At 40.8% G+C, this 13,576-nt stretch overlaps 2 protein-coding genes across 4 annotated transcripts in view; one reads left to right on the top strand and one right to left on the bottom strand.

The window, feature by feature from the left end:
- Nucleotides 1–6,618, bottom strand: part of LOC125237576 (inner centromere protein B) — a 33,671-nt gene extending 27,053 nt beyond the window's left edge. The window contains exons 1-5 of one of the 3 annotated variants that reach the window (XM_048144708.1): nt 6,488–6,618; nt 6,064–6,181; nt 4,737–4,897; nt 2,933–3,032; nt 399–542 (exon numbers count right to left, since the gene is read on the bottom strand). In XM_048144708.1, the coding sequence (XP_048000665.1) occupies nt 399–542; nt 2,933–3,032; nt 4,737–4,897; nt 6,064–6,181; nt 6,488–6,568 (604 nt within the window). In that variant the 5' untranslated portion in view covers nt 6,569–6,618. The remainder of the gene's footprint in view (nt 1–398; nt 543–2,932; nt 3,033–4,736; nt 4,898–6,063; nt 6,182–6,487) is intronic. The other 2 variants (XM_048144717.1, XM_048144726.1) reach the window with 2 other exon arrangements.
- A 511-nt stretch (nt 6,619–7,129) lies between these two features.
- LOC125239506 (serine/arginine-rich splicing factor 4-like) lies at nt 7,130–11,207 on the top strand. Its single transcript, XM_048147122.1, has 3 exons — nt 7,130–7,377; nt 8,321–9,190; nt 11,148–11,207. Exons 2-3 carry the CDS (start codon nt 8,327–8,329, stop codon nt 11,205–11,207), a joined length of 924 nt encoding a protein of 307 aa, XP_048003079.1. The 5' UTR covers nt 7,130–7,377; nt 8,321–8,326.
- The last annotated feature ends 2,369 nt before the right edge of the window (nt 11,208–13,576 follow it).

The following is a 13,576-nucleotide window of genomic DNA, read 5'->3' as shown; positions in this document are numbered from 1 at the left end:
GGGCCTCTACGTGTTGGCTTCGGGTTTTTACACCAAAAATGCACTTTTACTACAGTGCTGACTATGTCACACACTATCTTGAGGGACGGGATAAAATCCTTTCGAACCGTACCTCAGTTTACCCACCACTGCCTTAAGGCATTGTCTACCAGTCAATTATCGCATCAGAAATCGATCGCTCTGACACAACTAACCTAACCACAAAATTAAAATTTTGAAAAAACCCATGACTGCGACATAGTAGACCGACTAACTCAGCTTTCAGACAAAAAAACTAAAATCTAAATCGGTTCATTCGTTCGCTACGACGCCACAGACAGACAGACACACACACACAGACAGACAAACACACGTCAAACTTATAACACCCCGTCGTTTTTGCGTCGGGGGTTACAAACCAGCCTTACTGGGTACGGGCGCGGTCGGCGGCGGCATAGCCGTGTCATCCTTATTAGGCTCTTGCTTCACCGCCACCAGCGGTATTTCTAGCGCTGCTTCCGTCTCCATGGGCTCCGGTGGTAGTGATATCTTCTCCTGTTTCACTAAAAATATATAAACATTTACAATATTATTCATTAAAACTCTTAGTAAAGAAAAAAGTAGTAAGTAAAGTAGTAAGACTTACATATAAAATAAAAAACAAAATACGATCCGGCCAGCATGCTATGGAACGAAGCATCCTAGGACTAAAACTTATAGACAAACAAAGAAATGATGAAATACGCAGGAAAACAAATATAATAGATGCAGTACAACACACTCAAAGGCTAATGTGGAAATGGGCTGGACATCTTGCCAGGGTCACAGATAACAGATGGACAAAATGTGTCACAAAATGGTTGGGTCCAAGCGGGAAAAGGAGATCAGGAAAACCAAAAGACCGTTGGGTCAATGAAATCAAAAACATAGCAGGGACAGACTGGATGGAAAAGGCACAAAAAAGAAGTAATTGGAGGCAGCTGGAGGAGACTAGAGATGGGCCGAATATGGACTTTACGCGCGCCCCGAGACACGCAACGCTTAAGTGGGAATGCTGGCTTAGAAAGCTACTAAAATAGGAGCTTATTATCCAAAGGAATACGTAAGATCTTCATTTTTTTTTTGTTTATTCGGTAAATATTCGGCAAAGCAACCGAATTATTCGGCCGAATACGAACATTGAAAAACTTGCCGAATATGCCGAATAGCGAATATTTACCGAATATTCGGCCCATCTCTAGAGGAGACCTAATTATACCCGAACAGGGGCCATGTTTTTAGATTGAACTATTTATAGATTGTTAAATCTTATTTTAAGTTTGTTGTATGTTTTTGTAGGAGGTAGGGCATAGCGAATGATATTCCGCTTTGTGTGGTAGGGCACAGCACAGCGGATATCGTCTCGCTCGAATCTAGAGCAGAGCCCAACTGGGGTAGTACCTCCGCCTTACAGAAGACCGCAGCCAGAGCTCAACGACGGTGCGATGTGCTGATGACGGGAAGACTTACGGAACTAACTTGTTCCATCTATTGTCCTTTGACTCGTCGGCAACCCGAACCCTCCTTAGAACTTGTACACTCCTTTTTGCTGTGTACTTAACACAGCAAAAGGGAATGTACAAGTTTCTAATGGGGTGGCAACGCGCATGTGACACTCTTTGAGTTGCAGGCGTCCATAGGTTTTGGTGACCGCTTTACATCAGGCGGGCCGTATGCTTGTTTGCCACCGACGTAGCATAAAAAAAAAAAGTCATGGAAATAAAGGCTATGTTACGTTATGCTCTTAGTAAAGTATGTGCTAACTCTGTTCAATGGTCCCACCTGGTCCCTGGTGGAGGAAGAGAGGCTCCCGTGTAAATAAGAGACGCGATGATATCGCTAGCGAATAGTTCGTCGCGTTCGCTCTCTCTTTTATTTACACGGGAGCGACTATCTTTTCTTCGCTTCTAACGCTCATAGCTTACCTACTATCAAAAACATATGTAACTCCGTATAGACAGATAAAGTCTAAGAAAAAAACGTACCTCAAAGCCCTAGAGAGAAAGGTGCGGTGGCCTAGATGGCGTTAAACTTTTGGGGAACGCTCGGCTAGATGGCACTTATATTAATGTTTGACATTTTAACACATATCAAGCTAACAATATGGGCCAAATTGTCAACACTGAGGTTCAAAAGTTTTAAGCTTGTGTCACAGTATAATAAAGAGTATTATCATACAGTATGGCCACTCCCGCTCCCCGCTGAAAGTGCCGCCCACCCCCTCTCGGTTACCTCACAGTTACCGTCTGTCAAAAACGCGAACAGTCGACCTGTCATATGTCACTCATACAAGCATAGTACGCGTTCACCTACACGAGCTTAGACTGTGTGCTAGGAACGCGCCTCTTTCATATATTTAATCGCCAGTGTCCGAGGTGTGCTTGTGTCGAGATTAATTAATTTTTATTTAATTATGCTGGTGCCAGGTGCATTAGACCCTTTTTGGGTCAAGGCCTCCCCCATCGAGAGACCAGCACGGGAAGCATGGTCGCGCGATAGACGATAAAAATATCAGGCCGTCCCTACCGCACTTACAAATAGTGCGATAGGGATGGCCTGCTATTTTATCGTCTATCGCGCGACCATGCTTCCCGTGCAGTACAGTGCCTAAAACAAAAGTGGAATAATTCTATTTTTGGTGGCACTTGAACCCACAATCACCAGTCGCTAGCCCAGTGCTCTACCATCTGTGCTACCAAGACGCCACCAAACACAGCAGATCCATACTAATATTATAAATGGGAAAGTGTGTGTGTCTGTTTGTTTGTCCGTTTTTCACGGCAATACGGAGCGACGAATTGACGTGATTTTTTAGGTGGAGATAGTTGAAGGGATGGAGAGTGACATAGGCTACGTTTTGTCTCTTTCTAACGCGAGCGAAGCCGCGGGCAAAAGCTAGTATTTCCATAATTACCTTGTATTAGAGGCAGCGTGTTCTCTTTGTCGTCGTCCTTACGTCGCCTTGTCTTCTCCGTGTCGTCGCGTCGTAGCTTCTGAGTCAAATTCACGTTCACCTGCGGGTTATATGTACACATGCAACATACATACAATCACGCCTGTATCCCATAAAGGGGTAGGCAGAACACATGAAACTACTAAAGCTTCAGTGCCACTCTTGGCAAATAAGGGGTTGAAAGAAAACGAAACTGTGACATTGCAGTGACAGGTTGCCAGCCTCTCGCCTACACCACAATTTAACCCATATCCCAATTTTATGCATATATTATATGTTTATTATGAAAATAGTAAATCATCCTCCTTGCATTATCCCGGCATTTGCCACTGCTCATGGGAGCCTGGGGTCCGCTCTGACAACTAATACTTACAACTACTTACTTACTTACTTACTTACTTGCCATCTGACCTTCCAACACAAAGGGTAATTAGGCCTTATTGGAATTAGTCTGGTTTCCTCACGATGCGATGTCAAACTCGCTCAAAAACTCATTGGTACAAGCCGGGGTTCGAACCCGCGACCTCCAGATCATTATCCAGTTCTAGAGTAAATCTAAGAGGAAAACTCAAACAAATGGGTTGACTATATACTGACTGAGTAATCCAAAATGTATTCTACTTTGGTATGGAATGCAATAAGTTGCATGGTACTGAATGATTGCACTTTCTTGGTCATCATAGCTGTTACTTTTAACAAATATGTAAGAGTGTAAGACCATATGAATGTGTCGCTTAACTTCAAACCTGGGTAAATCCAATCTGCTTTAAGGTTGAATATATAAAAAATATAATATGATCTGAAAGATAATTAACCTTATAACAGAATGGATTTACCCAGTTTTGAAGTTAAGCGACACAAATAATGTGTATCAGCTTAATATTCTTTCCACCACTTTCGCTTCACACTTTCTTAACGTTTCTCATACACGCTCGTCGTTTTCGAGTATTTCTGACCTGGTCTTTTCGCAATATTTCCCCCGATTTGGTTGAGAAAAGTTTGCCTAAGTCTTCCATTTCCAACTGACCCTTCCACTCTTTTTTTATATATATAGTATTAAATATTGAGAAATTATGAGTCTTAACTACAGGAACTAGACTATTGTGTGATGTTGAATTATCTATACAGTCTACATTCTAAAAAGGTGAAAAACACAATTGAGATTACCACATCTTCATCGTCACTTAGGAGTAAAATGTTCTGATTTAGAGACTCCAATGGTTGTTTCTGCGCAAGAAATAATGGGATGATTTTCTGTGTATGTTGATACAATCGTTATAATTATAAACATCGGCACTACTTACAAAATAACTTGTATCTTCGTCTGTCAATGAAAAGAAAATTGTAGTAAGTATGTATGGAATGCATATAGACTTACTGCGTTTTGACTTTGAGGAGCAGAGTGAGATACGAGATTTTTTCAAAGTAGTGACATATATGTTTGAATATAATTTAACTATAAAACTCCCGTGAGACTCAATATTTAAAAAATATTTTAGATATTTTAGTATGCGCCGCACTTTCACCATGTAGAGACGGGGTCGTTACTCTTAAAAAAGCTATTCGGAAATGGAGCACAACATGTCAAGCATTATATCGACTTAATACGCGAGTGACCCGCTTGAAATATTCTTAAATATTATTGAATATAATGCCTTTGATAAGACACTTGAATATAGGAATCACTGGAAATCTAGATAGGTATTGGACAAGGGAACTGCCTTGTTCTGTGTGAAACCACTTCATTTGTAACAAATTTACATACCTGTTTGGTAATATTATTCTGAGCCTTAACCGATGCATTTCTCTTAGGCCTCTTCTCCTGCTCAGGGCTTGCCATGTCGTCCACCTGCTCCTTACTCCGCTTGTTTGAGAGTCGTTTCTCGCCATCTGCCGACTTGTGGACATCTTTGGGGGAGTTCTCATCTGGAATTTTATTATGTTTGCTTTAGTTATTTGCTCCAATGTGAAGAATTCTGGGGAGAGGTATAGTAAAATTTGTCAAAATTAAATTGTACTGAAAGATTAAAAGCCTTTTCAAGACTCTGAGAGGCATGGGATTTATTTTAATTGATTGACATAATTATTCATAATTATGTGGAAGGTTGACAACTTGTCACCACCATTCCAAGCTTTATTTGACGTTCATAAGCGCGTTGTAATATGCCTACTTGGAAAATAAATATTTCATTTCAAGGGCTAGATTAATCAACTTTGAGAATTAAACTGAAGTTTTAGGCTAAATAATTATCTTCCCAGCATTCTCTGTTTTTTAAAAACTTTTAAAATTTAGCCTAAAACTTTTAAAAATGCTTAAAGAACATTATCTATCTCTCCCTTAGTGATCATATTGCTATTTTTACTCTGTGGTTGGTATGATTACTGTATATTTTTGGTTTGTTACTATATATCTGGCTTGTTGTATATTACTATTTAAGTATGTTTATGTAAGTCTATTTATATTCTCTTATATGTGTATGTTTACTCAATTTGTGTGTTGGAAATTAGAATAATTATGATTTTTTATTTCAAAGCACCTACTTTTTTTGAGTATGTTTTTTTTATTTCCGCTACCCAAAGGTTGTCTGGTAGAGATCACTCTTTAGCGATAAGACCGCAACTGTAGAAGTTTCAAAACCTGTCCTCTCTTGCTAGGCTAGGAGTGCTCAAATAACTGCATTGATGATATTAAAACTACATGAGGCTTCATAGAGCCTATATCACTGCAAACATTCCTGATCTATCGTGATCTGGAATGCTTATGGAAGTAGCTGGTTTTAGACAGGAACAGGGTATGATATCACTGTCCTCTGTATTGAGGTATCGACTGAAGTTGCATTGTTTTGATATATTCTTTACCAATTGACATTTCTATATTTAGAGCCACATTCAGAGTTTACAAGTAAAGCTACATCTATTGGTACTTTTAAATGTTTCTACAAACCTTCAAAGATGAAGCTAATACATGTTTGAGGGCCTTGGAGATAGATAAATGATTGGACATGGTCAGTTCAGTTTGTGTTCCAGACAACCAAAACAAACATTTGTGACGTACAAATTGTAAATAGGTAATATTATTTAAAATGGCGTACCTTCGTCTTCATTTATGCTCATAAGCGTGTTCACAAGGGCTTTCTTCTGATTCTGATCACGTTTCCCGCGTCCATTGCGATATTCTTCAGCAAACTTATCTATACAGTCGAAAGCGACCTGCAAAACACATTGTTGTAATCACTGACACTGCATTTCACTTAATAATTGAACACTTTATTGAGATTTTAGGCGGAAAAGCGTCGAGCAACGAAAGTTCGAATTCGAAGTTTTGACGAGATATTTCCACACTTGACACACATCTCATGCTCAATACAGAGCATTTCCTCATATTAAATGAGCTAAACGTATGACAAAACTATATTAAAACGACACTTTCAATTACAAATCGCTTTTAAACGGCTAAACGAATACACGGTAAGCCACCATTTTCACAACGTATTTTTATACACAATTTCCCTGTACCTTTACATCGTCGTTGAGAGAGCGAACATAACTGTTAGATATTTCACTAAGTTTACACAGTATTTCATCAAATACGGACATAATTGTAATAAAAATACACTTTAAAAATGTTTCACAAATTGACAAACGACCCTAAAACACTACACAATCGAAAACCGTTTGAAATTGAAATTTTACGTTGAATGTTGCCATGTCTATACTATTGCCACATGAGAATGAGATGCGTTTCATGGCCGCTGTACACATGTGGCCAACGGTTCCACCAACGCTTTGTGGAACCCCTTGGCCAAGATAAGAGCCGCTGTTTACAGTTTACACATTCTCGAACCAATCAGTCACTTGGCATTGGCTCTTCGTGAAAGATGGACGTGGAATGGAAAAGGCTAGGTAATTCTAGGTCATTTACGTTGTCAGCAAAATTTGATTAAAAAATAATAACCCCGTAGTAAAATTAAATTAATTGAAATATTAAAATTTTTTTGAATATTCTGATAAGCACATTTATCTTTTTTAGGCAATACATCAAACATTTGCAAGGTTATTTTATTTCCTAAAATCAACACTATTATTGGCATAGATAAACTTATTATTGTTAGCTTCATATAATTATTGACACATTATTTTACATACGTTTGTACTTTTATAACAATTTAATTTAATTAATAGTAAGTGTAATGATTGAAACAGGTCTGTAGTCGATAACGTCGACCAATGACAGCACCGCCGGATCACCGGCGATGCTCTCATTGGCTGACAAGGAGGACGCTTGGCTGGCGAAGGTTGAGCGTGGGCGCACTTCAGTAATGGCGAACAGACAGGCTTGTTTTAACCATAGAACACTAACGATAATAATATTGAATACTAATAATCTGAAAAACTAGTACTTAACGGTGAGTTGTGTTGTTGACGCAAGGATAATAAAAGTAAGTACTTAAATTCTGTCTCTTTTTATTTATCGCTGGCTAGAATCACATACCTTTGGCCGACATGAGAGTTAGAAACCTTGGAACCAGGCCTCTGCACCGACATCTCAGTCAGTGGGATATATGCGAACAATTAAAGTAATGAGTGAGTTTTTTTTTCTCTCCACTTTTACTTTATTATTTGGCTTCTTCTAACCACTACGCCCACTAACAGTATTTTGGAATAAATATCAAACACTAACCAATCGGTTTGCAAATCTAACAAAGGTATGTGTCATGCTGGGATTTCATAATTATGTTTTATGTATGTATCCACCTTGGAAAGAGTTGATTGGTGTTGTACCAGTGTAAATTTATGGTAGAGTCACTGTGCTAGTTAGTGTATACACATGGAATAACAATCGCAGCTTCACATGAGATACCATGCGAATAATTTATTATGTATAGACAGAAGTTTTCTTGAACTACCATAAGCATTGCAATTAATGTGGAAAAGAAGATTTATATTCTTTCATCAAATTAACGATAAACGGATAATAGCACATTGACCCTAGTACTGTCGTTTTTTCCCAAACAATTGAATCAACTCTGATCATAAGTGCTTGTAGTAAATTATATTCGTTCTTTTCTATAGTGATTTTGTTAAAGAGAGGTTATGAAAACATTAATCATGATTTAATGAAACAGATCGCACGATGATACTCACTATACTTGCAGGATTACCTAACCCTTAAAAGTCGCATGACTTTACTAACCAATACGTGTATTTTTAACTCAGATTCCGTATAAAAGAAAGGAAGACAAAAATAATAATAATAATAAAATAAAATAATAATAACTAACATTTTGTTCTGAATGTTGCACTTTGTAATGAAATATATTATATACACTCTCGCGTATAATGTTTCAGGTCACTATGGACACTGGGTCTCATGGTCGAGTACTCTACACTCCCACGAGCCGTACACGTTCGACCCACCAACGGTCGCGCAGTAGAGACAGGCGGCGGACGAGCAGCCGGGCACCACGGCGGTCGCGCAGCCGTACTAGTAGGCGCTCGCGGGGTCGTGTCAGTCGCTGCTCTCCGGACGAAGACCAACCTCAGCGGGGCCAGAGACAGAGCCGCCGCCCTAGCAGTCAACGGTCGCGCACCCGTCGGATGCAGAGCCACGCGCGCGGCAGTGCAGACAACGGCGCTCAGCGGGCCCATGCGAGCAGCAACCGGGACAACCACACTCAGCGGGGTCATGCGAGCAGCAACCGGGACAACGGCACTCAGCGGGGCCATGCGAGCAGCAACCGGAATGACTGCGCTCAGCGGGGCCGTGTGAGCATCGACCGGGACAGCGGCGCTTGGCGAGGCCATGTCAGCAACAACCGGGACAACGTCGCACAGCGGGGCCGCGTGCGCAGTGGCAATGGCTGGGTCACCGGCGCTCGCCAGAGTAGCGGAGACGGCAACCTGCACATCGCTCTGATGTCGTCGAGTCACCGCTCGCGAAGCCGGACAAGGCGGTCGCAGAGCCGGCGCAGCCACCGATCGCGCCGCTTGACACCCCGGCGAAGCAACTCTAGCGAGCAGGGGACAAGTAACCGCAACGAGCAACGAGCACAGAATACGGGTGAGGTGTTTACTGACAATTCCATCGCTGAGTTAGTATCTGCCTTAAAGTCATTTAAGGTCCCTAATGACGGCTTAGGCAAACTCTCCTTAAATAATACCGTACCTGAATTCGATCCATGTAAAAAAGAACAGACTATGACGATGTGGCTACATAAGGTAAACGAGTGTGCCAGTATTTACAACTGGACGGAGAAGCAGGTTGTGCACTTTGCATTACCAAAGTTAAAAGGCATTGCGCAGAGATGGTACGAAAGTCTCCCGTCTGTTCTCTTTTCATGGGCTGAATGGCAGGAAAAACTTCTGTTAGCTTTTCCGTCCGAGGAAAATTATGGTACCATGCTTACTGATATGTTATCTAAAAGGGCCAGATTCTCTGACTCCCTGGAAGAATATTACTATGGGAAGGTGGCATTAATAAGTAGGTGCGGCATTTTCGGTAAACGTGCAGTAGAGTGCATTTTGCATGGCATTGATGATCGCTCTGTAAGATTAGGCGCCGAAGCAGCACAATATGACGATCCAAATAAACTGTTGCCATATCTACGAAATGCTAGAAACACAAGACCAAATGTAGAACGTAAATTTACTAGAAACCTACCTGCAAAGACTCCAGAGGGTCAGATACGTACGAATCAAAAACCTCTACGTTGTTCTAATTGTAAAAAAGACGGTCATACTACCTCTCAATGTACGTTACCGTTGAAGAAGTGTGGTAGGTGTTTGAGAGTAGGACACGAAACTGAACAGTGTTACGCGAAGCTACCTAGTGAAAAGATAACAATGCGTGTTACCGAGAGTAGCCTTTGTGCAGCTCCAGTTTCTGTAGAGCCCCTGGAGCAAAGAACTAACGATAAATATTTTAAAACTGCCTTGCTAAATAATGTACCTATTGATTGCTTTGTTGACTTGGGTAGTGAAAGTTCAATGATTAATCTTACGGAGTTTAAAAGGTTGTTCAATATCAAAAATGATTTAGAAATAGACTCGACTTCTGCGTTACCATTGCCAGTGCTCAGGGGCTATGGAAATGGGGCTGTGCAGACGTTAGGAAGGCATAATGTTCAATTATCATTAGACGGGGTAACAGCTGATGTAGACTTACTGGTTGTTCCTGATAGTAGCAGTCCGTTTGGAATGATAGTAGGGCAAACTTATACAGAACAACCTCACATCATAATAATTAAGACCAACAGTCAATTAAAAATAATTCGGAGTGATGAAGTAGTCGGTAAGCTTAATAACAGCATTGGCCACATGGATACACCACAGGTTGGCCTGTCTACTACTGTAAACAATGTAACTTGCAGTCATTTAGATAAATTTCAAGTTGATCAGTTAGTGACAGCAAATAATAAGATTAAACTACATTGCGATAGTGATATACAAGTATCAGGCCCGACCGTTTTAACTGTACGCACTGATCCGGTTTACGAAGGCGATGTTTTTATTGAAGGAGGCTTAAGAGTAAATAATGGAATTAACTACACTATATCGTCCGGTGTGTTTCGGGTAGGAGTTGGTGGAATAGGGCAAATCATGGCAGACTGTCCAGCTCCGGGGATATGTTCATTAGCCAAAGACACCTTAGTCGCACGGGCCCGGGTAGCTCAAGAAGAGACCTGTATACAGCATGTTATGAATATTAGGACAAATAATACAGAGAAAGAATCTGGCGTATCGGATTTTAACTTACGTTGTGGTGAAGATTTAAGTTTGCAAGATAGGAAACAACTGTTAGATTTACTTAATGAATATAGGACATGCTTTGCTTTCGATTTATCAGAACTCGGTACTACGTCAGTAGGGCATATGTCCATACGGCTTCAAGATGATGACCCTGTTATGTATAGACCTTACAGATTAGCCGCAACCGAGAAGGAAAAAGTAAGGGACATGATCTCGGAGCTTTTGGAAAACGATATTATACGTCATTCTACTTCACCCTATGCCAGCCCAGTTGTTATTGTAAGAAAAAAAACTGGGGAACTTCGCTTATGTATTGATTTTAGAGCTCTTAACAAAAAGACGGTAAAAGAAACTTTTCCTATGCCGCTTATCGACGATCAACTTGATGTGTTAGCAGGCAACCAATTTTATACTACCTTGGATTTAGCCTCAGGGTACTATCAAGTTCCTATACGGGAAGAGGACAGGCATAAGACTGGATTCGTAACACCTGACGGGCATTACGAATTCAACCGGATGCCCTTTGGCCTTGCCAATGCGCCGGCAACGTTTCAGCGTATCATGAACCAAGTGCTGGGCTCGATACGTCATAAAGAAGCGTTGGCCTACCTAGATGACATCATAATACCATCGAAGGACATTGCCGAGGGAATGTCCAGGTTAAGAACGGTTTTAGACTTGTTTCGTAATGCGGGCCTCACTCTAAAACTCTCAAAATGTTTCTTTTTCGGTCGCTCTGTTGATTATCTCGGATTTGAGGTATCTGAAAATGGGATACGCCCAGGGTCAAAAAAGATAGAAGCGGTAGAACGTTTCCCGGTTCCGGAAAACCAGCACAATGTCCGCCAATTCCTAGGCCTTGCTAGTTTCTTTCGTCGATTTGTACCTAAGTTCTCAATTATAGCCAAACCCTTAACACTATTGTTGAAAAATGACGTCAAGTGGGTCTGGGGACCAGATCAAGAAAACGCTTTCAGAGCGCTGCAACATGAGCTGGCACAAAAGCCAACTTTAGCATTATACGACCATAAAGCTAGCACCGAGCTTCACACTGACGCCTGTAAAATAGGCATCGCTGGCATTTTACTCCAAAAAGATAAGGAGGGTAACCTTAAGCCGGTGGCTTATTTTAGTAGGCAAACCACACCAGAAGAGCAAAATTATTCATCCTATGATCTCGAAACGCTCGCTGTGGTGGCTTCCTTGCATAAGTTTAGGGTGTACTTAATAGGAATAGTTTTCAAAATCGTTACTGATTGTAATTCGCTTAGAGCTACCTTTCAAAAAAGAGACATGCTACCACGCGTTGCTAGATGGTGGGAGCAAATGCAAGAATATAACTTCAACATCGAGTATAGGCCCGGTAAAGTAATGACTCACGTTGACGCGCTTAGTCGCAATCCTGTTCCCGGTTCATCGCCGTCAGTCAGCGAATCATTTAATGTTTTTAATATAGTAGAGTCGGATTGGTTAGCTACCGTTCAGAATGCAGACAGTGAAGTTCAAAGAATTATGGGTATCCTTAAAGACCCAGAGCTAGATAATGTTGTTGATATAAAAGCCAACTATAAAATAAAAAACAATAAATTATTCCGCGTTACTCGCGACGGGGACCGGTGGGTAGTTCCAAAAGGGGTACGCTGGCAAATAGTAAAGCAGAATCACGACGATATAGGACACTTCAGCGTAGATAAAACCCTCGAAAAGGTTAGATCCTCATATTGGTTTCCCAAAATGCGTGGTTTTGTCACAAAATATGTCAAGTCTTGTCTTGAATGCGCATACTCTAAGTCGAGCGGAGGTAAGAAGCCAGGATATCTACATCCTATTCAGAAGGTCGACATTCCGTTCGATACACTTCACGCTGATCACGTTGGACCATTTGTTAGGAGTAAGAGGGGCAACGTGTACATACTGGTCATAATAGACTCGTTCACAAAGTACATATTCCTGAAGGCTGTTAGGAACACTAAGTCTCAAACATCTATTAATACGTTTCGCGAGTACTTTGGAATTTTTGGTGTACCACGCCGAATTGTTACTGACCGTGGTACGTCCTTTACTAGCGAATCTTTCAAGTTGTTTTTAAATGAAAAAAATATTAAGCATGTGTTGAATGCTGTCTCCACACCCAGGGCTAACGGGCAGGTGGAGCGTTATAATAAAACTCTGGTAGACGCTCTGACAGCGAAATGCGTTGGTTCAGTCGAAACAAAATGGGACGACCACTTGCCCGATATCCAATGGGGGCTCAATAACACGTTCAATAAAGGTATTAATTGTACACCGGCAGAGGTTCTATTTGGTGTGAGGTTGATAGGACCTAGTGAAAGTCGTATCATGTCAGAGTTAACCGGCGACATCACTAGCACAAACTGTCAAAATGTTGATAAGATTAGAGAGAATGTAAATTCCCATATTCAGGCGTCACAAGAATACCAAAAGCTACATTATGATGCAAAACGTAGTAATCCAGGAAAATACGACGTTGGTAACTTGATACGTGTGGAAAGACAAGTTCAAGCTACCGGAAGTAGTAAAAAGCTGATACCTAAATTTCAGGGACCGTATAGAATAAGTAAAGTCCTTGATTATGATAGGTACCTAATTGAGGACACCCCTATGACAAAAAAGGGATCTAAAAATTACTCCGCGGTAGTGGCCGTCGATAAAATTAGGCCTTGGTTGAATTATACAAGACCCCATGACGTCTCTTCTGGAGAAGACGATGAGGTCGATAATCCAACTGAAAATAATTAGTGTGTAATTATTACAGTTTAATTATAATAAATTAATTATGTGTATGTTTCAGGATCGCAAAGGCCATGAAAAAAATGCCTTTAAAAATAATGATCA

This window comes from Leguminivora glycinivorella, chromosome 2, assembly GCF_023078275.1.
Source record: "Leguminivora glycinivorella isolate SPB_JAAS2020 chromosome 2, LegGlyc_1.1, whole genome shotgun sequence".
Lineage (NCBI taxonomy): Eukaryota > Metazoa > Arthropoda > Insecta > Lepidoptera > Tortricidae > Leguminivora > Leguminivora glycinivorella.
The sequence above is the reverse complement of the archived record's forward strand: the minus strand, read 5'-3'. Positions and strand labels throughout refer to the sequence as shown.